Source organism: Athene noctua, chromosome 1 (assembly GCF_965140245.1).
Source record: "Athene noctua chromosome 1, bAthNoc1.hap1.1, whole genome shotgun sequence".
NCBI lineage: Eukaryota > Metazoa > Chordata > Aves > Strigiformes > Strigidae > Athene > Athene noctua.
In genome coordinates, this window is record NC_134037.1 from 62,789,471 (window position 1) to 62,814,047 (window position 24,577).

A 24,577-nucleotide genomic window follows, 5' to 3' on the forward strand; every position below is an offset into this window, starting at 1 on the left:
ACCGGCCTCCCGGCGCCCGCCACCCGCCTCGCCCGCACCTGGCGGGACCGCCGAGGACCAGACCCACACGCCCCCCCCCCCCACGCCCCGAAAAGTGCAAGGCATTATTTTTGAAAGCGCCCAAAATAGCGCGCGACTGCCGCACAAGTCTCCTTATTATTCCTCCAGCGTCGGCAGTAAATCAGGGGAGATGATGCACCTCGGTCGGAGCCGTTGTCGGCGGCTGTATTTTTGGCACGGGCGGCGGCGGCGACGACTACCGCCGTCGGGCGGCGGGCGGCGGCGGCCGGGGCGCAGCGGCAGCGCGGGCGAGGGAGGAAGAGCGGCGGCGGCGGCGGCGGCAGCGGCGGCGGCGGCGGCGGCGGCAGTTTCCCCTTTCCCCAGCCCTGGCTCGGCGGGCGCATGCTCACTGGTGCCCGCAGCCCTGGACCATATTTGTCAGGACTCCTCGAGAGACGGAGAAAAAGAGAGAATTTGGGGGGGTAAGGAGCGGCGGGTTCCGATCTAATCCGCAAGCCGTTTAGGGAGCTGCAGTGGCGAAGGCTGGTGATGGGTTTTAATTTTCCCCCCTAGGTGAGGATGAAAGTTAGAGAGAGCGCGAGAGATAAAGGGAGAGACGCACCTCCTCTCCCTCCCTTACGAAACGTATCTGGGGAAGGGGAGGGGGGCTTCTCCCCCACCACCTCGAGCAGAAGGGATGGAAGTTAATGCCGGGGAAAGTGGGCAAGTGACTCGCAAGTGGCTGGGGAGCGGCTGGGGCACCGGGGAGCTCACTAAATCATAAGTGTACGAGTGTGAAAGAGGAACAAAAGAAAGAGAGAGGTGCCTGGTATTTCTTTTTCTCTTCCCAAACACATGAAGGGAGTACATGTGTATATATATGCGCTATATATTTATATACATACACGGGCACGCACGCACGTATGTGTATGTACATATATATATATACGGGGGAGGGAGCTGTGGAAATGTGTTTGGGGGGGGCCTTTTTTTTGGGGGGGAGGGGGTTCCGAAGGGAGGGGGAAGGGCAGGGGAGAGACATTTTGCAGACTTGCCCCACCAATGAGCTTGTCAGTTGGCTCCATTTAATGACACTTACGGGGCACCGCCGCGCCGTTGGGAACAATGTGATGCGGGTGCAGCGGAGGGGTGGCGGGGGGCGGGGGGGGGGGAATGTGGGGTGTGCACGGGTGTGCGTGTGCGTGTGAGCGCCGGGCGGGGAGGGAGAGGAGCGGAGGGGAGGGAGGGGGCTCGCTGCCACTCGAGCCCCCCCCTCCCCAGCCCCGGCTCTTTGTTCACACAGGCTGAAGGACGGGGAGAAGTGCGGGCTGCGAGGGGGCAATGCGCGGCGGGGAGGGGTGTGAAAAAGCCCCGGGATTTTTGGTCGGAAGCGGCGAGAGGTGGCGGCTGCCGGGATATACCGGTTGAATGTGCCGTGGGTCCCCGTGTGCGAAGGCCTCTCGGCGCGCAGCGGAGAGAGTTTGTATTTTCCGTCGCTCCTGCACTTTGTGTGATTGTGTGCGAGAGATATTTAAAATATAATCATCTCCCAATTTCCGCCATTTTGGGGAAAGTTTGCACACACATACACGTACCCAAAAAAAAAAAAAAAAAGCAAGCTCCTAGCAAAATTTTTCTTTTTTTTTAAAGAGGCGAAAAAAAAAGTCTTTTGCTCGAGTGCTCAGTTCCTGCCTCTGTGCGGTGCGTGCGCCGCGCTCGCTGCGGCAGACATGTGAGGCGGCGGGGGAACGGCCCCTGCCCGCTCTGGGCTGCGTGCGGCGGCGGGGGCCGGCGCCTGTCACCGCCGCCGGCTCGGCGGGCTGCCCTCGGGGGGCTCCCGGGGGCTGGCCCAGGGCTGCCGGCGGGGTGCGGGACTGCACATCCACGTGAGTGCGTATTTTGCCGAGGATGGGGCGGGCGGAGGGGGGGGGGGCAGGGAATAGGACTCGGCTTTTCTGTGAAGTTGCGCGCTCTCGGCTGAAGTGCGGCCGGGGTGGGGGAGCGGCCCCCGCGCACACGCCCGTCTCTCCCTCCCCGTCTCCGCAGCCGGTGCATATAACAACAGGATATAGGCACACTTGTTCTCGCTAACGTGTGTGAGGCGGTGTTTTTTCGGCGGGGGGAGGGGGGAAAGCGAATTTTTTTTTTTTTTTTTTTTGGGGGGGGGGGGGTGGTGGAGAAGCGGCGGACGACGGGAAGGCGCTCCCGCGGAGCGGCCGCCCGCCCCCGGCCGGGGCTGGGGAAGAGGCCGGCGGGGCGGCAGCGCCCGAGGCGGGGGGCGCCGCGTCGGGGCGGCAGCCGCTCCCCACCCCCATGTTTCCCTCCCTCTACCCCCCCCCCCTCCTTCCCCGTCGGAGCGGGCGCACACGAGAGAGCGTGAGAGAAAAAGTTGGAGCGCGGGGCCGGGCGCTGGCGGCGGCGGGGCCGGGCGGGGGCGAGCCCTCCGGGGAGGCGGCGTGTGCCGCCCCCCCCGCGGGAAGGGCTGACTTCTCCGCCGAGGGATGCCCGCGGGTCGGCTGCGAGCGGCCAGGGAGCAAACCCCCGCAGTACGGAAAAAGAGAGCTCGCCCCCCCTCCTCTTCCTCCTCCTCCTCCTCCGCGCTGGGGGAGGGGAGGAGAAGGTAACATTTTTAAATTTTTTTTTTTTTTTTTTTCCACTCCGAGACAGCCTCCTTTTCCCGGATCCCTGTGTCGGGGGGTGGAGGGAGGGTGGGAGGGAAAAAAAAAAAAGCGAAGGACCCGGTAAACAAGCAGAGTCCCTCTCTCGTTGTGCAACTTCCTCAGGAACACTTAACACCCAGTTCCTCTCCCACCCCCGCCCGCACCGCGCTCGCCCCCGCCGCCCGGGCAGGGGGGTGCTTTGCCCCCGCTCGATTTTATTGCCCGGGGCGGGGGGGTGGGGTAAGAAAAAAAAGGCAAATTCAGGAGACAAACGGAGCAGCTTGAGAACCGCTTTCCCCGAGCGCTCCCCCCGAGGAGCCAGCCGGCCGGGGCGGGCGGGCGCTTTTGTCTCGGTGGTTCTGCCCGAGCCTGGGGAGGACGCGGACCTGAGCCCGGGTTTTCTCCAGAAAGTTTCAAGTGCAGCAAAAACACGCCGCAAAACTGGCCAAGGAGGGACCTCTGGTGGTAGGCCGCCGGCTGACGGCGCCGGGGAGCGGCGGCCGCGCCCGCCGGGCCTCGCCGCCGCGTTCCGGCCGCCGCGCCGGGCCGGGCCGGGCCGGGCCACGGGCGGGGGGGAAGAGGCGGCTCCGCGGCGGCCGCTGTCGGGGCCCGCCGGCTCCAGCCGCACCGCCCCGCGGGTGGGCCTGGCCCACGGCCTGCGTGGGGGGCGCGCACCGTGGCCGTGTCACTTGTCCCACTCGAGAGCGCGGTTTGAACCCCGGTGAGTGACGCCGGGAGGGAGGCAGGGAGGCCCCGGGGGGGCAGCAGCTGCCGGGGTGCTGAGGGTCAGCCTCTTCCATTTCTTCCAGTTACCTGTGCTTAATAGGCTGGTGTGTGCAGGCTTCACAGTGAAAACTAGCGTGAGTTACGTTTTCAGTTTTGTTCTGCTTTATTTTGACTGTCCCTCGTGTAGTTGAGTGGTGTGGACGGACCATTTCTGCTGTTTGTTTCGACTGGTGAATGGATGCTCAGTCGTGGGTGCTAAAAATCAGGTGGTGAGCCTAAATAAAACTCACGATACAGAAACTTCAGCGTGTGCCGTTTTAGGAAATAGTCTGCGTTCAGGGTCGTAACACGGTTTTTCTTAATGCAAATTTAAAAGCTATTCAGGAAACCGGTGCCTTTTACCAAAGAAGTTTATATGTTGAACATCATTAAGAGAGGGAACTCTCTGAAACTAGCGGCCGAAGGCAGTAAAGCACTCCACATAAATACGGGTAGTGCCGGGTTCTCGTTTTTTTTCCTGCTGTGACTTCAGCGGCTTTGACTATGGTCCATTTGGTCTTCTCATGAACCGGTGCCCTAATGCAGGTGGCTGAAGCAATCATCTCGGATGGCTTTTGTTGTCACTTGGGCAATTGCAGTGAACTATGGTTTTGTTTGTTGTTGCGGTGTCTGTTTCACCTTCAGTTTAATGAGTTTTTCTAGAGTTGCTTTTAAAAGTTCTAATAACTTAAAATTATTACATGATGAGTCCTTTTCCTCTGACTTGTTCGGTTTTATTGGACATCACTCATTCTCTGAAGAGAGACGGTTGACTTTTTGTGGGCTATTCCATTTACTCTTTAAGTTTTTTAATACTGCTAGTAAGTAGGATGATGGATTGTGAGTGATGGGCGTAAGGAAGCAGTGATTACCTGGCATGGGACTTATTGAAGAAAGTGATAGCAAGTGTGTAGTCGTAGATTATTAGTGCTCCAGCGGTAGCTCCTCACAATGGGGAGATATGAGCACTTTATGTATTGGAGAGAAGGGAAAGTCTATAAATGCAGTAACCTGCTGAGTGTATTCAGGAGCTAGAAGAAGGTGCATTAATTGTTCAAAGACATCAGAGCTCATGGAAGCTGCTAAGAACCAGCAGAAGAGGAAGAGGGCACGAGTCAGACAAAAGGAGTGTTTGGATGTATATTGAATTAACTTGGGGTAAGCAATAAGAATTTGAAAATGGTCAGGTGATAGTGTGAAGATTTGGTGCGTCACAGTTCTCAAGGAGGCATCACCGCAGGGCAGGGAAAGAGGTGCAAATAAAAGCAGAAGTTTTCTGTAACTTTCTGTGCCCGTGGTTCAAGGAATTAAGAGACATTAAGACATAGGATTTCAGAGTTGTTTTACTCAAGGCTGATTGAACCTCTACTCAGGACTGCACAGACAATAACAGAAATAAAAGAGTCATGAAAGCATTGCAGAGGAAATGCTTTTTCAGTGTGAGGTACAGGATCTTTATAAACAAGATAAAAGTTGTCAGTGGTTAAGTTTCATTAGATGACGGGATAGCTTTAGTATTTGGGCAAGTGTTACTACAGTGTTCTGTGGATGTTTGAAAATGAGCTAATAGATGAAGGCTGCGTGTTACTCCGTTTCTAGCAATGGTTCGTCAAAACCCTTGTTAGCTCTCTGGCAGAGACCAGACTCAGGTGAGGATAACATGAACCTCCTTTAGCCTCTCCTGGTGGAAACTCAGGCTTCACATCATTCTGTAAGGCATCTGTGGCCATATTCTTTCTGTGAGGATAAAGGTTTTAAGCCGAAGTATTGGGAAGCAGGAAACAACATACACAGTACCCCTGGAGAACCTAGCAGGCATGGTCTTATTTTCTATTTCAAGTGTTAAGAATGGCAAAGAATTTTAAGCTGTGGTCCCTTTGTGAATGCATACATAAACTATATGTCTCATCTTTAAAATAACTTGTAATAAACTTCATGAGCAACAGGTGAAATAGTGAAATTTACTCAAACAGTTCTTCAGCACACAGAACTAGTAAAGTAGTTCCTAAAAAAATGAGATTTTGAAGGAAGTATATAATTTGCAGATACTTCTTTTAATGAAACATTAAAATGATTGAACTATTAAACAGGGACAAAACAAAGCACATCTTAAAATGTGGTGGATAGCCTCAAAGCGTTTTACTATTTCCTGCACTGTTTCTGTTGTGGTTGTTTTTCTTTAAGCAAAGAATCAGGTGCAAAAAGATGGAGGGCAAGAAAGAGACAAGTGGGGGGTGCACCCAGCTCAAAGAGAGGATTGCGAGGAGAAAAGCAGGGCTCACCCCAGCGAGTTCAGTCAGTTGGCTTTGCTTTTGCTGTCATTACGAAGCTAGCTTAATACAAAGTCTGTCTGAAATAGAGGGAGCTTATGTTGCAAGGAGCAATTCTGCTTCATGTGGCTTCGGCAGTGTAACAAGTCAGTCCTGGTAGTATTCATGTTTTTACACATTAAATAAGGCTGAAGCTGAGTATCCACTTGTCCACTGGTGTCTAAAAGTTAGTGTATTTGCAGCTGTGTTACACTGAGTTGTCCCCTTTCGTTCCACTTCAGTTTCCTGATTTACTGTGTAGGGAAAATGTGTCCCTTTACCCCATGGGTGCTGCGCCAAGCAGCCTTCTCCTTGGAGATGCCCAGAATAGCCATCTATGATATTAGGACAAAAACTCACCTGATGCCTTTATTTCTGAGTATCTGTCAGCACTGGTGTCACCCAACCCCCCATTGGGAAGAGGGACCATGGCTTGGCTCCTTAAGGACATCGCTTCGCTTAGGACCTCTGTTTTTTCCTTGGACCTCACCCTTGGTGCCACTTGCTGAGACCTTCTCCAGCAACACAATGCCCATTTTGCCTCCCCTCACAGGAGCTGTCAGCTGGGGAGGGGACCAGCATGGGGCAAATCTGCTAGGCTTTCCTGTCAGGGTAGCTACAGAAATACTCAAAAGTAAAAATAAAAATACACAGGGAGGCATAAAAAGAAAAGACACACTTTCGTAGACAGGTCATGCCGGTCTGGCATACCTCCTCTTTCTTCTGCCCAGTCACCTGGTATTAGGTTGGCACCGCTGATTAGAAATCAATATGGACATTTCACAGGTGGTATCTTAGATTTTCAAAGTTTGGGTAGGTATCAGGTAGTTTTTTGAAGCACTGACTGAAAGAAAGAATCCTATTACTACGTTTTGATGTATTCAGTACATAACCCTGTAATTATTTCAAAAACTGCTTGTAAGTCTAATTGGCATATTCTCTCCTGTTTCTTTGCTTTACATCTTTAGAAAGTCTTTCACCAGATGAAAATATCTCATTTTTAGTGCTGTTATTAAGTATCTCCTCTGTGAGGTACTCATTTATTTTTGAACTAGTTGGTGAAAATGGAGGTTTTTCTAAAGGATGTGTGTAATCTTATTTTATATGCTTGCTTATTTTAATTAATTTATTACGTAGGTCTAAAACAAAGTTAATGTTGAAATATTAACATGCAGCACACTCTATAAATGTTACAGTTTATGGCTGTGAAGGCTAAGCTACAGTTATATCCCTAGTAGTGGATTTTGGAGATGCTTTTGGAAGATGACTGTTCCAAGTTCTTACTATTACGTCCTTTCCTTCACATCAGATGGCGTTCAGTAACAGGCATAGGGACAGTACTGTAATCACTTTGTCCCTTATTCATCTAGTATTTTTACTACTTTTCTGGAAGTGTATCAACAGTAATGAAAGCAAATGAAATCATTATGGAAGGAGTTACACTAGTTCAAAGAATTACATCAGAGCTTTAAAAACGAAAATGAAAATAAGTAGATAAGACATTCTGTAGTTTTCTTTGTTCTGTGATTTAGATGTATATATTGCAATGATTTAATCCTTTTTTGGGATCTCATTGCTGTAACAATTTAATTGGTCTCCATCTCCCTCCTTATTATCATTATGGAGGTATATAGTCCTATCTTTCATCTGTTCAAACTCAGCAAAACTGGAAACGGGTATTTTGTTAAATATAATTCCTTTTGGTAAATTCATTTCTATCTGCATTGGTCTGTGACCTTTTCATGCCCACTAAGAACCGTTCTGAAGGCTATAGAATGTGAAAGTACAGGTTGTGCCTTTCCTTAGAAGGAAGACAATAATGAATACCTTATCAAACAATAGAATGTATCATTATTGCTGATTGTTACCTGAGAAAACTTTGTTAAGTGTAATTAAGCTAAAGTTTGTATCTTTTCATGAGAGAGAGATGCCCTGAACATTTCTGTTACCAATTTTTACTAATTTTATTTTTTTACTTCCACGGCTTACATCCTGCCGAAGTAGGTTAGGCTCTAAGATTTTTTTCCCTTTTGTCATTTTTTTCCAACTGTTTCTGTTACAAAGTATGTCTGTAAGGACAGTGGCAGTATTGGAGATGCCAGCATCTGATGGAGCGGCTGCCCCACTGCTCCTTGCTTCATGGGACAGTGTCTGCTGCAAGGAAGAGTTTCCCCACAGCCTGCCAAGTCTCGTCCCATCTTCTGTCATGCCTTCTGCAGAAACCATTGGAAAATGGTTTCTGTAATAAATAAACCACAGGAAGGTTGAGTGAAGTGTCCTCTAAATAGGGTGGTAATTTAAGATTAGTTAGAAACTTCACTTAATACAGAACACAGCTTTGTGTTTGCTTAGCCAGGCTAATCTCAGGGAGCTCATTACATCAATGTGCTCAAACCATCATGTTTCATGTCCTTAAAATTTCACAGGTTTCTGGATAGATCTGATTTTTCATCTACTCCTTAGCAGTTCGGATCTTGTGTTCTTGAGAGAAGGCCTGTGCCTCTGCCAGCATGCTGCAGTTCAGTTTGGAGGAAGCCTGCTGGAGTTGTTCTGCTGTGGTGTGGAAGGCTGGACGGTTCGTGGGCTTGGGCTCTGCGATGCACCAGGCTTGCAGATCAGAGATGGTCCAAGCTGTGTTTCAGGAGCTGCCCTGAGATGGGGTGGTAGATTTTGCCTGGGAGCTACTTTAAAAGATAAAGTGTGTGGCTTTGAAGAATTCTCAGTTTGCACTGAATTTGTTTAGATTCATTGACATATTTTTAAATGAATTTTCGGCATTGCTGGTACAGTTTCTGATACTTTCTCATAGAGGATTACTGAAATTAGGGGTGGAGAAGACACATTAAATCCTGTGGTTCTTCTTGCTTTAAACTTGCCATGTGAAATATGTGAATTTTTCTCGAAGAGCCTTCTGTGAACCCTACCCATCATATGAAATGAAGAGGAATGCAGAACCTTTCATCCTAAGAAGTGGTTACTGACTGAGGTCCAGCTCCTGTTATCCTGTTGATATTGTGTGGTGGCTGTAGTGTTAATGAAAGTACTCGTGGAGTAAGATATTGCTCAGGGGTTTTAAAGAATTCTGCTAGAAATGAGGAGAAAGCCAAGGAGAAATCTAAGGGAGTTCACACTGCAGACCCAAAACCAAAGTAGTATCTGTCTGTAGTGGTGCTGTTACAGTGATTGATACAAATTTTCTGATGAAACAAATGTAAATTTGATTATTTTTCACACAACAGAGTTAACTAGCTAAGCATTTTTCTCCTCAGACTTTCATTAAAGTGCTTCTAGACAACCTAAGTTTTTCTGCTCATTTTCCATCTTTTTCTGTGAGTGAACAAATCCTACTCAATGTTTTTTGTGGAAATTCCATATTTCCAGAGAGTATTAATAGATATTTGCAGATTTTGGCAGTGAGACCTAAGTTAGAAATTAGATTTTTAGAAAACAAGGTCAAGCATTGAGGAAGCTCTCTCACAACCTGTTTGAATTTCAAATGTGCTGATACTTGCAGCAGAAGTTTGCAGTCTGCAGATGGAGTATGAGGCTTAGAAGGTGTTTGTTAAAAAGTTCGGAAAGTGTAACTTTGAACAGGGGTGAGCTTTTGCTAATAGTTCACAAACCAAAGACAGGGCTAATTTGCCGCAAATTATTTCAGCTGCTAGACATAGCGTAGAAGTTCTTCAGAAAGAGAATTAATGAGTCAGATTTCACATTGAACAAATAGTAAATTTGGTGCCAGGCTCCAGATTTAAAGATTGTTGGGTTTGTAAGAAGTGGAAAGGAGTAGTCACAGCTGGCTGCTAGAAACATTTGCAGTTCAGTGCAACTGATGCTGTCTTTGTGGCAGTGACAAGCAGTGGGCCCAAGCCAGGGGTCAGTGGCAACTGTTACATACTTCTGTTGCTTGTGCAGATTCTTTGGGATAAACTCTTGTCACAGAAGAGAATGTCCGAAACCACTATTTCTGAAGATAGGTATTCTCTCTTCTCCTTTCACTGTTCTGAAACAGAAGGATCCAGTAAAATACGGTCTTGCAAAGTAGTAGTTTTCTCTGGTGCATATGTGCTGCTCGACATGTAAATAAATTTTACAAATGCAAATCAAAATTTAGTGAAACTGAGTGGAAACAGACAAGGAATATTTGGGTGTCCTGAGTCAGACTATGCAAATGAAAGACAGTTTCAAATTAACATCAGCATGTTATCCAATAGTAAGAAAAAACAGCACTTAAACATATTTATTATAGGCATGCACTCATGTTCTGCCTTCCCCAGAACAAACGTTTTTCCTAGGTGTACTTCATGTCAGTTTATTTGCAGTTTGAAGTTTTTAATTTCTCTCCAATACAGCCTCATTACTAGCCTCCTAGTGTATAAAACAGGTATTATTTTTTAAGGTTTTTCCTTGCTTTTACTAGTGTATATTGGTATATTAGTGTATATTACCAGCATTGTCATCAGCTGTCCACATTGCTAGTGTGCTGAGGGAAGCATTTGATACTAGTCTGTGAAGTGCATTTGAAGAAATGTCTGGTGATACAAGCATTAAACCACTTCTAGCATTTTCAGATAAAATCTTTTTATTTATTTTTTTAATTTTTTTTTTAGTACATGCATCATGAATGAATCTGCTTCTAGTGGAAATGGTCAAGAGTTTGATGTATTTAGTGCTATGGACTGGAAGGATGGCATAGGTACTTTGCCAGGAAGTGACCTAAAGGTAAGATACGTAATTTTTTTAATAAGTGAAATAAAAATGTTAAATGCTGAAAGAATGCATTTCACAAGCTGGTGTGTAGGTATCTGCTTTTATGAATAAACCATGAATCTGCAACTCTTAGTTAAGAGACTGTAGCCTGTTAACTTTTAGCTCTGGAGTTTCTTGATTCAGTTTCTGGTGCTGGCACAGACAGCTGTCATCCCCGTAGGAAGGCATAAATTAGCACTGCCTCACTATATAGACAGAAGCAATCAAGTGCACAAAATCCAAAAGAAATCTCAAAAGTTAAGTGTGAAAATTCAGTCCATTTAGAGCATTATATTACCGTATCACTAAGAATCTTTACACTGTCAATGATGCTCACAGCCTCATATTCTTAGTTCTTTTTTATTTATAAAAATGGTTTATTTTTATTATGCTTTTGTCATGTAGGTGCCTAGAAAAATTTATTAATTGTGAGTGCTTCTGAGCTTGGTATAGTTTAGAAATTTGAATTATATTGGAATAGTACTTTTAATTACATTTTTCACACTGGATGTATTTACTGAAGTAAATCATTACAATTTTACTTTGTTTTCAGAGTATTTTATGTATTTTTTTATTTATCTGATATTTTTTACTGTGTCATCAGATGTCCTCTGCTGTGTTAGCTAAAAATACAGTTTCGATATTAGAGATTTTCTTGCACCTATTTCCTGTTGATTATAATCAATATTTTCATATCATTCCACTTAGAATAACACTGATGAGGTTTTCTCATAGTTTATTTTTTAAAAAAGAATCTCAGAAGAAAATGTGTGTTTTTTGAAAGAACTTTATGGCTGATGCCTGATACAATGTCTGTTGTTGAAGTAAAGAGCCAAATAATGCATGAAATTCAGGGCATACGTTTTGCAAGTGTTTTGTGGTTTATTTTCGGTTTTCTTTGGTTTTTTGTTCTAAATCACAGAACCATAGAAGAGACTCACAGAATAATTTTCTTTGGAAAGGACCTCAGAATACCACCTCTGAGCACCCCAGACCTCAGGCCAATGTAGATGAGGTGGCTCAGGGCCTTGTCCAGTATGGATTTGTTTTTTTCCAGGGTTGGAGATACCACAGTCTCTGCTGACAACCTGTTAAGCATTTGACCACCCTCACAGTGATTTTTTGCATTTACGGACACTTCATTGGAATTTCCCCTTTTGCAGCTGGTGCTTGTTGCTTCTTGTCCTTCTACTGTGCACATCTGAGAACCTGGCTCCATCCCCTCTACGTCCTCCTGGAAGAAAGCAGTAAAATCTCTTCTTCTGATCTTAAGACTGAGCAAACAAGTTTGTTCATCTTCTCGTTGCATGTCATCCATCTGCTACAGCCCCTACTTGTTCTGGTGGACGTCCACTGGACTTGCTCCAGTATGTCAGTGTCTTTCTTGTACTGGACACAGTAGTCCACATATGGTCTCATCAGTTTAAATAGAGGGGAATAATCAGTTTCCTCAACCTGCTGGTTCCCCTCTTGCTAAAGCAGCCCTGGAAGCTCATGGCTGCCTTTGCTGCCAGGGCACATTGCTGACTCATGTTCAACTCTTCTTCTAGGTCATCTTCTGAAAAGCTGTTTTCCAATAGTCAGCCCCAGGGCTGTGCTTGTGCACACAGCTGTTCTGTCCCAGGTGCGGGGCCTTGCATATGATTTTGTAGACCTTCATGAGATCTTGTTAGCCCATTTCTTCAGCATGTCGAGGTCTTTCTGAATAGCAACCCTCCCTTTCATTATCAGCCACTCCCTCCAATTTGGTAATTTGCTTTTGCTGCCTGTACACGTATAGAAGCCTTTCTTGTTGCCTTTACTAGTTTCCAGCTGAGCTTTTGGTTTTCTCATTCCATCATTGTACACTACAGCAACATCACCATATACCTTCTCAATGTAACATTTCCCCTGGTTCACCTTCTGCTTACTTCCTTTTCCATTTGAACTAAGTCAGGAGTCCCTAGTTCATTCATATTGGCCTTCATCCACATTTTCTTAACTTCTTGCACACTGGCATGCATCATTCTCCTGGTGTGAAGTCCCTGGAGAGATACTCAGGTTTCCTGGGCCTATTCACCCTTTAAAGCAGTCTCTTGTATAATCCTGCCAAGCAGATCTCTGAACAAGCCAAAATCTGCCTCTCCTGAAGTCCGGTGCTGCTGTTTCAGTATTTATTTTGCTTGCTTCTTGCAGAATCTCAGACTTCACCATCTCATGGTTGCTGCTGCCAAAGCTATTATCAGCTTCTACATCCCTTACCAGTTCTGTATTTTTCTAAAAAAATCCAGGCTTTTAAAATTCCTTTCAATTTTAATAAGCAACACTGTATGAAAGGAAAACACGATATTGAAATGTTTAAGGAATACAGAAGGGAGCAATGCAGTGAAATATAATAATATCATATAAATCACTGGCACGTGCTTTGTTCAGTTCTGGTTACCCTATGTCAACAGAAACAAAACCAAAGCAAAGGTTGGGTCATTAGTAGAGGAATAGAAAAGCTTCCATGCGAAGAGAGGGAAGGGACTGGGAAGTGTAGCTGAGGATAACTTCAAAAAATCATGTAAGAAGATTCTTTATGTCCTGTTCAAGAAAGCATGAGCTTCATCTTAAGGTTTCTCTTCTGGGGTTTTTTAGTTTTGTGGTTGGTGGTTTTTTTTTTATTTGGAAGCAAACAAGTATTTGATTTTTTGACAGAGATTATTTCTTTGGTCCATGCATTCATTAGGAAAGACACAGACAGAGGTGCAATGGTAATGTACCCAGATTGATGAAAGATACAGAGAGAATTGATCAGGCAGCTTATTCTGGTCTTTTTTGTTGCTTTTTTTTTTTAAATACAGAAGCCTGACTGAAAGAATATTTTATAACAATGCAGAATTAGTCTGAGGAGATCACTGGACCAGGGAATGTCAAGACTATGTGAAAGACTAGGCATTTATATAGGTACCAAACCAGTTTGAGCTGTTAGAATAGTAAGGATTTTAAAGCTCTTGAGATAATTGTAACAACTATTTTTTCAGGGCTGCTTCTACATACCGATGCTTAAAAGGGTGACTAATCCCTTGAAACTGTAAATGTGATTGTGGAAGATATGTTATGCTCTTTGTGGAATTCTCAGAATAGTATTAATGTAGATAGTTTACCTGACTTGTCCGGATAACAGAGTATTTTAATACCGTGTCCTGAATCTAAAGAAAATGGCCTTACATAGCAGTTACTTCTTGTAAACTTTCATGTGTCTTTCAAAAATGATAATAGACTAGTTCCACTAAAGATATCAAACCATTGCCGTGCATTTACGTTGAAATACAGTTGAAAAATCCAGTGAAAACACTATAGTAGTAAGAAGCACAAATCCAAAGATTCTATTTTTATAGCTTGGTAATAGAGTGCCTGGGTTTTTTATAATAAATAATGAGCAATAGCTGAACTATTTATTGCAGACAATTTATTGCTTATATTCTCACATTTAGTCTTTTCATGAAACATTGGGGAAGATTGTCTTTGAACACTCAGATTTGGTGAACTGTATTGTATGAGCATGCCTTAAGTTAAACATATACCAAAATGTTGAAATGCTGCTTTTTAATAGAGAAGTTTTGTGGAGTTACCTACTTGAAGTCCTGATTTTCAGTCATGTAACTCATATGGCATTTGCTTGTCTTTACTGCTTGCATGCTGAAGTTTCATGTTTATTTTTACATATGCGCTTTTTAAGAAATCTCTTTTCTTGTGTGCTATATTAATATCCAGCCTCCTCAGATTATCAGCTAAGTATAACTGAGCAGCCATTCTTTTTCAGAACCACTTCATTTTTGTGAATATAAGTTCCTCTATGAATAAAAGCTGGTAAAAAACTATTGTAAGTAGTGTAAAATGCTTGAAACATTTACAAATAACTTTTCTCAATATTTTCGTATCATTGCTTAAATTTACCTTTCTTTATGATACAGAAGAACAACTAAATCAGAAATGGGAAGTTGTATTTCTCTTTGTTACAAAGTCCTCTGGGCAGTTTCATGCCTACCAGACATAGGTAGATATGAGATATGAGGTATGATATATATATGATATAGATATGAGATATGAGGTAGATATGAGATAAGAGATAGGCTGCATGCAGGGGGAGTCACCTCCCAGTCTAATGAAAACAAGGGAGGCCAGTCAGATACCAAGCCTCTGTTCTCAGCCGTGCCATGGTCTCTAATGTCTACATCTGTTTTCACACTGGTAAGATGCTGAAAATGTTCTTTCACTATGAATTTGAGCAGTGTTAATTGTTAGATTTTTGTCACCCGTAGTTGGAGAAGGTGGTGGAAATACATTCTCATACAGATTTTGTTAAAACTCTCTAGCAAAAATAGTCATAAAATAATTAATACTTCTTGAACACTGCCTTGAGCATACTGGGTGACAGATAAATAGTGAGTGGTTGTGGAAAACGCTAGAATTTCAAATTATACAGGGGATAGGGAGAATTAAAAATTGTTTAGTATGATACACTGAAGACTGAGAACAAAAATTTTAACATTGTTTATTAGTTCTTTCAAGATGTTTAAATAAAACAGAAAACTAAATTCCAGTAGAGTTTAAAATAGTTTACAAATTACAGAATGCCTTCATGTGGCAGGCTAAGTAATGTATGCTCATCTGAAAAACATCAGTGCTTACCAGTTACTCTGCATGTTATGAATGTAAATGTGAAATACTCTTCTTTTTTTTTCTTTTTTTTTTAAAATCTCTGTGCTGAGTGCAGACAGTAGCACCATCACTTCAAGATTTAAATGTACTCATTAAATTGGAAAAGCTGTAATAATTTACAGTCACTTCCTACTGCAGTGACAGAAGTTTATGAAGTACTTCGTAATGAGTTTTCTAGTGCTTGTGTTGGGAAAGTGAGGTGTTATATACTACATGGACAGAATTTTGGTCATTATTTTCAGCTTGCATATTGTGCTTGAACAGAAAAGAAAATATAAATAAATTTGATGATGGAGAAATTAACCTATAAATAAAGTTGGGCGGCTAATATTGTAGGAAACCAACTACAATAGTGGAACATGAATGGTGGAATAATGGTCAGTCATGCTTGGTATTTCCAGCCACGCTGTAAAGAAGGTAACAGTGCTTCATCATGTTGTGTTTCTGGATGCATAGGTGCAGCAACTCAAGGCAGTAAAGTGCATCCTTCCACCTCCTCGTTCTGAAATTGTGTTCAGGCTTGCTTGAGATAATTAATATTTGAAAACAACTTTTTTCTCGCATGGTTATATGTCAGAAATACTGGTTTTGTTTCCCTCGATAACTAAGTACAGTGCTTTTTTAGTGCGAAGCTGTTCCTGTCCTCACACAGTGGCATGTGCTGCGCTTTGAATCTGGGGAGGCATTTGTCCCTCAGGGGAGAGTCTCTGAGAGTGTCCATGGGAAGCATCGACTACTAGGAACTGGTGAAATCACTGCCTGCACCAGGAAGGCGTTATTCCAGAGAGAAGATAGATTCATTTTAGGGAAGCTGGTACAGGGACGAGAAAGCAAAGCAAAATAGACTTTCTCTGACCACATGTGAGCCACAGCATATGTTCTGAGTGGCCTGGTCTTTTCCATGTGAAAGTAACTTTCTTCTGTTACAATCTCATGTAATAAACTAGTCATGCTGTGCTTCATCACCATAGATTTCCTATTAAAACTTTGCATTGTCATAAAATGATTTTACTTTATTTTAAAAAAGAAAGACCAAAAAGGAAATTTCACTATTGAAACTGCTAAAACTCCAAAGCCAAGAAATACTTGGTTTAGGTTTGTCTTTGGATCTTTAATTGGGCTTCCTCATGTGTAGTCATGGTAGCGTCTTCACTTAAGTGATCCCATGCTATTTTACCGCAAAATCTACTGTGTCGTTTGCTGTAGATGCTGTTAGACTTGTAAATAATTGGACACAGGATTTCAGGAAGGAAAAGGAATAGTTTCATGATTAATGCAGGTGGTAAATCCCACACAGGAAAGCTTAGTGCTGCACTTGCTTCTACCACAGCCTCCCTGCGCGGTTCTGAACAACTCACTGGAACCAAAACTTTGGCAGGTAGCCATTCATTTTTTATTTGTCACTTGCTTGGGTTCCCCATGAGACATTAGTGTTTGGTATTTAGAAGTATTCTGGCCGAAATAATTCGAAGCCAGGGTTGCTTTGTAGGTCAGCTTCTGGATCAATAAGCGTCATCTTGGCAGGCCTTGACTTCTGGCTCTGTCGCTGATTTATGTGTCACTTTAAGAAAGTCTGTTTAGCTGCAATTTCCTACTCAAGTGGAGATAATAAGGCAGACTGAGTTTGCAGTGGAGAGAAATAATTGAGAAGCCCTGTGGTACTAAGATCATTCTTGAACACTCAGGCCAGAGGGAGGGGATTGAAAGAGCCTGAGGAGTGCCTAAGAATAAAGTAGATAAACATTACTGCAGACAAGACTGAGGTATCACCAGTTTGCTGGGGAAATGTCAGTCTCTCTCGCTAAAGGTATATATGTTTTCTGATGATACCTCAGCTTTCAGTCTAGAAGTCATGAAAGAATGTTCCTTTTTTTTTCCTTTTTTTTTTTTTTTTTTGAAAGGTTGTAATTTGATAGTAATCCTTTCCTGTTTGTGTCTACTCAGATAGGAAAAACATTTCCTTTTGGACGCAGATTGTTCTCTCTTCTTCGTTACTTCACGATTAGCCTATTGCAGTGTTACTGAAGCATCTTAAAATCAATTGAAGTTGCTTGAAGTGCTTGACTTCCTTGCAGACAGCATCATTTCAGTGGGGGGGGTGTGGGGTGTGGTGTGTCTGGCCCTGCCCCTTGGTTGTGGGTGGAATTTAATCTCTGCTGATTATGATTTAGGGAGCCCTAAATAGCCTGGGATCCTGCTTAAGTTGTTTGTCTTTGCCGTACTTGCAGAGCATGGTGGGATCGCTTCTTGTCATTAAAGAAAGGGATTAGTCAGGTGCAGGGACGTGTTCCCCTAACCTTCTGCATCCCTGAAAGAGTCAAAATTTTGTGACCGGGCAAGTGTCAGGGGTCACATGCTTACTGAGTACTTTGAAATAAACTGGGAGCAGAGTAGTCAGAAGAATGAAGAGCTAGAAAGAGATATTTTTATTTTCTTTTGTGAGTGGCTGAGAACAGAGGTTTTGTTTCAGGAATTACTTTGCACTGCATTGTAACAGTAATTGCTAGAGTGCCTAAAGCTTTTTTAGATACATGCTCTTTGTTATTTCGGTGGGATTTTTTAAAGAAAATAAACAGTAATTCTACTTTCAAACTGTGTAAATAAGACTGACTTTACCGCTTGAAGAAAGAGTATAAAAATACCCAACAGCTGCCTCATTTTCTGAATGCTATCCAGCCCCTGCCTGGGGCAGGGGTTCTGTGGAAAAAGTAGTATGTGATTGTGCATGTAGAGACTGTATCTCACACACACAGAAGAGGAGAATGGTTGAATGGACAAGTTCTGGCATTTACTAACTTATTCAACTTAAATAATACGTAAAAAATAGTTTGGCGCGTAGCAGGATGTGGTTGGACAATCCAAAGTCTATAAGCAATTCCTTTGCTTTAAAGAGAGGAGATGCTATAAGATGCCAGAAAGGCTCTGATATATCTGAGCAGTCCCGCTGAAATCACTGATTAAACACTGATTAAAATCAAGAATTGTGATAACTGTGTGCTAACCAGAGCACTGAGTGTAGTTCTTTGGCTTGTATCTCTGGAGTCCCAGGTGTCTGTCCTCTTGACAGACTGTTGTATAACTCTGCTACTTTAAGTTTAGTTACTTCATAGGCATAAAGAGCAGTTTACTCAATTTCCTTTTATTTTGAATAACATAAATTTTGCAGGTTTCTTCTGAGCTAGTCCACAATCACACTGTTGTGGGGTCAAGATAGGCTTTGTTCCTGAAGTTACTTTCAGAATGTAGCAACAATTGTCTTAATTGCAATGAAATCTTTGTCCTTATCTTGCCCAGTAGATGGTAGTGTTGTCTGTTTCTTCTAATTTATTTTAAAGCTGTGTGTTAAGATGTGTGGGGTTTTTTCTTCTTTTTTGTCCTTTACACTTCAGTTATTCTTTTTTTTTCTCTGCCTGTTCTCCCAAACAATATTTTCACCTTGCATGAAACAATAGCAGCTTTTATTCTGGTTTGATCTCTGTGGGTACTGATGAGATCATGTACACTTAAAAGGCACAAGTAACAACAAATGAAGATAGTCTGATCTTTATTGCTCTCAGTTAAACACAGTCTACAGTGGGAACTTAATTTGAAACTAGGTTGTATATATTTCTTCGCAACAAGTTTGAGTTTCTAAGAATTAATCTGCAACACGGTAGACATTTTGTATTGTTTGCAAATTTATTTTTATCCCACAGTGACAAATACACAGAGTATTTTTGTGAAATGTGGAGAAATAGAACTGAAAGCCCTTCTGACATATAATTCCCCCCACATAAAACTAGAGTGCCTTCCAGCCTGCATGATAAGGCAAAGAACTTCCATTAGAAATGGAAAGGTCCTAAAGCCACTGGAGGAGGGACAGCAGAAGTCCACCTGCAGTGTTATGCTTAGTCATGTTCACTGAGAAAAAGTGAATTTCCATGGTTGACCCCAGCACATGGTGAGCAAAGAATGATGGGCTGTTGGAGTAGGAGTACCATTTTCATAAGAACAGAAGGATCTTGTGCTTCACCTAATAAAATCAAGTTTGGGGGTACATAATTCCTTGTGCTGGCCTACTAGAGCTGTGTAATTCGCAGGGTAATGTTGGGTTGAGAACAGATGGGTATAAACTGACTATGAATAGATGTAAATGAAAAGTTAGAAGAAGGTTTCTCAAGACAGACATTCAGGAATGGACTTTCAGTAGAGGCACTAGTAACAGAAAATCTATCCGCTTCTCCATTGCAGCTCAAACATTTATGAAATACTTTGTATGACACTATTGCCTGCAGTAAGCAAAGGCTTCATGTCAGTGACTTACAGTACTTGTGACAGTCCTGTGTAAATTTTAATGCAATTTTAATTTTTAAAAAAATGTTTATTGATAGTAGTTTTGATCCCTGTAGAAGAATTTAGCATGTAGACAGACAAAAATGGTTCAGAAAGTATTTATGTTTGATTATTATTTATTTAAGTCTTCATTTCCCTCAATGTGTTCTTTATTTGTTGAATTAATATTAAAATATTCCTGGGGATTAAATTAACGGTCATATAAAATGAAATCCTGATATATCAGGGCATCGTTTCCTGGGAGTGTGTAAAATGTATCTTGGCTCCGAGTGGAAGGAATCTGTAATGATGTTTAGATGGAAGCTGCTGTTTAATTCTCTATTGATCCTTGTGGAAACTGCTAAAAAAGGCAGCTAAGTAAGTTCTGTGTTATATACTTACCCACCAACAGTTGAACTCATCCTACCAGCTCAGTTTATTTTATATTTGTGTTAAAAGGACTGCAGTAACTTGAAAATGTGTATTTTTGCTCTTGTTGCTCACCTGTACATGAAAGTTTGAAAGTTAAATTTTCTACCCAAATGGTATATTAATTCATGTTTATCTTACAGTGGATTTGCTCATGAAAGCTGTTGAGGTTTCTTTCTCTTCTTTGCCTTCTGCTCTTTTAAGATGATTGGCTCTACTGGATGGGATAGAGAATTATCTTCTAAGAGGTTACTTAAAATTTGCAAATAGACATTTGACAAAAGTCAAGTGGATTAAATACACACCCAGCAAGCTTTATAATTTATTCTCTTTCAAACACTGAAGTGGCAAAAAGCAGGCTTCTTTGTGAGATTATTTTAAAAGTATTTGATAATGGCCTGACTTTGTTTCCATTAATGGGAATTTTACTGTTTACTTTAATGAAGGCAGGTTTATGGAAAATCCCTTCATCCAATGCAAATTTATATATTACTGAAAGAGTTTTGTGAGTTAAATTTTTACTTCTCAGAAAGCTGTGGGTCCATCCTCAGAAGTTAGCTCAATGGCACTTTTTCCTTCCCTCTGTATCACTTGCTGCAAACTTCCAGACTGTCAAGACACCTAGGGAAGTATATGGGAAGAATGCTTTTACTATATTTTAGCTTGGATCACCAAAACTAGAGGGAATATTATGACAGAACCTTTACCTTTAGTTTTTTTTGTCACCTACTTTATAAGTAGAAGAAGCTTACAAAAGTGTTGAATTTTTTCATAGACACATAACCCACCATTAATCTAGATCCTTTTTTGTCATGCTTCCAATAGTAGACACTAGCTGGCACATTGCTCTGGCAGTTCTTATCCTGTGATGGCTTTATGTAGCATGCTGCTCTGTACATCTATTTATCCCATTTTTAAGCAGTTAACCTCTGTCACAAGTTTTTTGTTGCTTTTCCTCCCCAATTAAAACCAGAGTACAACTCCCCAGGTCTGAGGCATTTTTCCAGTTAGCTATGGAGAGCTCAGCATGCACAGTAACACTGAAGCTATAGCTGGGGAAGCAGTGAGCAGAAACAGGCCTACCTGCTTCAAGTTTGAGTTGGAACAGGAGTTGGGGGCCTCTGACACTGACAAAGGGGAGGCTGCTGCCAAAACCAGGAGATACAGAGGTCAGAGGAGGCAGCGGCCTGGTAGCGTTGTTGCGCCCTCCTGCCCGCTAAGGCAAATAGCGAGTGGTTACTGTCCAACGCTGAGCCCATCTTGGTGTGGTGGCCCAGCTGCGGAAGAGCTGCTTCCTTAATGGTTTGGCTCTGGTTGCCATGAACAGCCTTCAGTGAAAGGGTAGCTGGGAGCAGCTTTGCTGCAGTCATCTGTCTTTCATTGTTTGATACCTGTCAGTCAGCCAGAAGAGCTGGCAGTCTGCTGCACTAGGTAGGGTGACATCCTTGCATACCCCAGGAAGCCCTGGTGAAGGAAGAACATATGTATAGTGTCAGGGCTGAACATCAGTTGGATATTGCAGAAGACTCCTAGGTATTAATTGAACTGTTCAGAAATTCCATTGGTGTGTGGATGTTCCAACTGATACTGTATGAAGGTACAGGAGAGTGTTTCCAGAAGTTGGTCAGTAACCTCTCTGTGATCTGTCTGTTGGTTGGTGGGCTGCAGCACTGTCTTTTAGTCTGTGATCATGACCTGCTTGCTGAGCCAGCTGTTGCAGAGTTAGAGCTCTTGGCAGCAAAGCACACATAGCAAAAATGAGCTTAACCAAAATAGGAACCAGGCTGGGCACATAAGATGCAAGGATCCTCTTCTGAATGGTAACTCCACTGCTTTTCTTTGGCTGGAACAGCATGAATGTCTGTCCCCAAACTGAAGTGTGAGCGGGTGATGTTACTGCATTTGGTTGCCTTTCAAAGCTGAACTCCTGGTCTTTCAGTCCAAGACGGATTTATCAGCAGTTTGTCCACGCTGCGTATCTGTTGTGGGTGTGGCTAGTCACAAGTAAAAATCTGGGGTCCAGAAGTCATACGACTGTGTGAGGTTCTCCTCTTCTTCCTCTCCCTCCCGTCAGCTTATTATTTCTGAGCTGCTCGCATTCCTTAGGATCTGGTGGCTCTTTGCAAATGCTGAGACTGGATGGACTGTATCAGTGAAGGCACACTGTTGTTGTATGTATGTCAGGGGGCTCACCTTTGCTTTCAGTTAGGATGGCTTGGTTTTGGTACTATACCATAGCTGGTTCCAAAGTGAGTGGGAGTGATTCATCCTGCAGCCTCTGGAGGCATAGAGAAGATCAGTGTAGTGCCAGGCAATTGGTCCCCTTCTCATTTTCCCAAGGCAAAGTTGCCTGACAAGAGAAACAGAAATAGGCTTCATGCTACTGCCCTGAAGGAATATTCTCTCAGGTGGGTGCTGGGGGGCTTTGAAAGACTCTCAGGCATAATTTTTCCTGTTGATGTCCGTTGGTGAGAGAACTTCACAGTTAGAGACGTGTCCTCTGTGACAAAGCCCCGAGAGTTACACCCCTTCGGAGCAGACTGTCATGGACAAAATGCTGCCTTGAGTTCAACCCATGTAACCAGCTAGGCCTGAAAACCAAATAGTGACTGGGAAGCTGAAGTTTATTTTCATCTGGTAGTGCTGTAATCATTACAGCATTTGGAAGACGCTTTTCTGCTGGCAGCAGGATGGATATAACTCGCGGTGCTCCTGTGTAAGCACAGCATGTGGGGTATTGTTGAGTCTTGCTTCTGGCTGACAGCAATATCACGTTCAGCATGTAATTAAACAGCTCATAAACTGCCTTGAGATGTTTGTTTATGTGCACTCTACAGTGGAGAGGTACTGTGTTTTTGGAGGATGCTGAAATTTCTGTACTCTGTGAAGCACTTGTATTTGACGTTTCCTTTTCCTCTTGCTGGCAACGAAAAGCATACAGTTTGGAGATTTTCCCATGAATTTCTATTACGATTTTTTGATTCTTGTCTGTAAGTTAGATGTCGGTCTGCATGTGGATGCATCTGTATCAGTATGTATTGCAAATCTGTGTTTTGAGATAACAAAATGAGTTTCATTTTGCTTGATAGAAACAAGAAAGGCTTGTTGCCAATTTCTTGGGGATAAGCAGAAATACGTAGAAATTAGATAATGTGGTGAGGACACCATGTAAAAACTATCTTGGTGTATACAAGAAGACTCCATGAGAGAGTATTAGTAAATTTTTACTATATGCCATTTGTTTTGTCTTACAGTTTAGAGTGAATGAATTTGGGGCCCTGGAAGTGATTACAGATGAAACTGAGATGGAAAGTGTTAAAAAGGCAACTGCTACCACAACCTGGATGGTTCCAACTGCTCAAGAAGGTCAGTTAAGAGGTGGTAAACATTTTCTGTGGTAGACTGTATTTTGTTTAATATATCAATTTTTCTTAAAGATTGCCCCCCAAAATAAAAAAAAAAACCACCTTACTTGCCTTAATGCACAGAGTATCTTTGATGTTGTTACTTGTTTCTTGGGGCATGAATAAGTATGAAAATAAATGCATTTTAAGTTAAAAGGAAATAATTCCACTGTTAAACATCTGAAGTTCAATTGCAGTCACATTTTCTTCTAACAGTAATTTTTTCTAAGTTTAGAATCAGTATTTTCCTGCTATTTAATTTGAAAAATAGTCCATTTTTTACTTGAAATTTTGGAGAATTTTTTAGATGTTATTTTTGTTGAGCTGGTTCTCCAGACTGCCCACAGACTTTACTAACCACCTACAGTTCATTTGTGAGTGAAGTGCCGTTCACTGTAAAATGCCTTCACATGACAGTGGCTGTTGATCAGCTGCTACCACCAATGTCAATGTATGTCTGCACTGTTGCCTTACTCCTGCTGACTATGTTTTCTTAACGGTAGTAAAATTAGGATGTAGTAACCATTTAAATTTATCTTGAATTATAAAATTCTAATAGTTGTAGTATCTGTCTACCAAATAAGGTCTTTCCTGGATTTAAAATACTGATGTAAGGAAGCACCTTTTTAGTTCAAGGAAAGTTTGTTTACATGGTCATAAATTCTGAAAATCATAGAGTCAGAGAATCATAGCATCATAGAATGGTTTGGGTTGGAAGGGACCTTAAGGATCATCCATTTCCAACACCCCTGCCATGGGCAGGGACACCTTCCACTAGACAGGGTTGCTCAAAGCCCTGAACAACCTGACCTTGAACACTTCCAGGGAGGGGGCAGCCACAGCTTCTCTGGGAAACCTGTTCCAGTGTCTCACCACCCTCACAGGAAAGAATTTCTTCCTTACATCTAATCTAAATCTACCCTCTTTCAGTTTAAAACCATTACCCCTTATCCTATCCCTACACTCCCTGATAAAGAGTCCCTCGCCATCTTTCCTGTAGCCCCCTTTAAGTATTAGAAGACTGCTATAAGGTCTTCCTGGAGCCTTCTTTTGTCCAGGCTGAATAACCCCAACTCTCTCAGCCTGACCTCATAAGGAAGGTGCTCCAGCCCCCAGATTATCCTTGCAGCCCTCCTCTGGACCCGCTCGAGCAGGTCCATGTTATTCCTCTTTTTGGGGCCCCAGAGTTGAGCATAGTACTCCAGGTGCAGTCTCACAAGAGTGGAGTAGTGGGGAATAATCCCCTCCCTCAACCTGCTGGCCA

General features: G+C 42.9%; 1 protein-coding gene across 8 annotated transcripts in view; it reads left to right on the forward strand.

Annotated features, from left to right (window-relative positions):
* The first annotated feature begins 424 nt into the window (after positions 1-424).
* The window catches only part of L3MBTL3 (L3MBTL histone methyl-lysine binding protein 3), an 88,385-nt gene continuing 64,232 nt past the window's right edge, over positions 425-24,577 (forward strand). For 2 of the 8 annotated variants that reach the window (XM_074896295.1, XM_074896296.1), the window contains exons 1-3: positions 2,250-2,620; positions 10,345-10,456; positions 23,164-23,275. In XM_074896295.1, the coding sequence (XP_074752396.1) occupies positions 2,502-2,620; positions 10,345-10,456; positions 23,164-23,275 (343 nt within the window). In that variant the 5' untranslated portion in view covers positions 2,250-2,501. The other 6 variants (XM_074896298.1, XM_074896299.1, XM_074896297.1 and 3 more) reach the window with 6 other exon arrangements.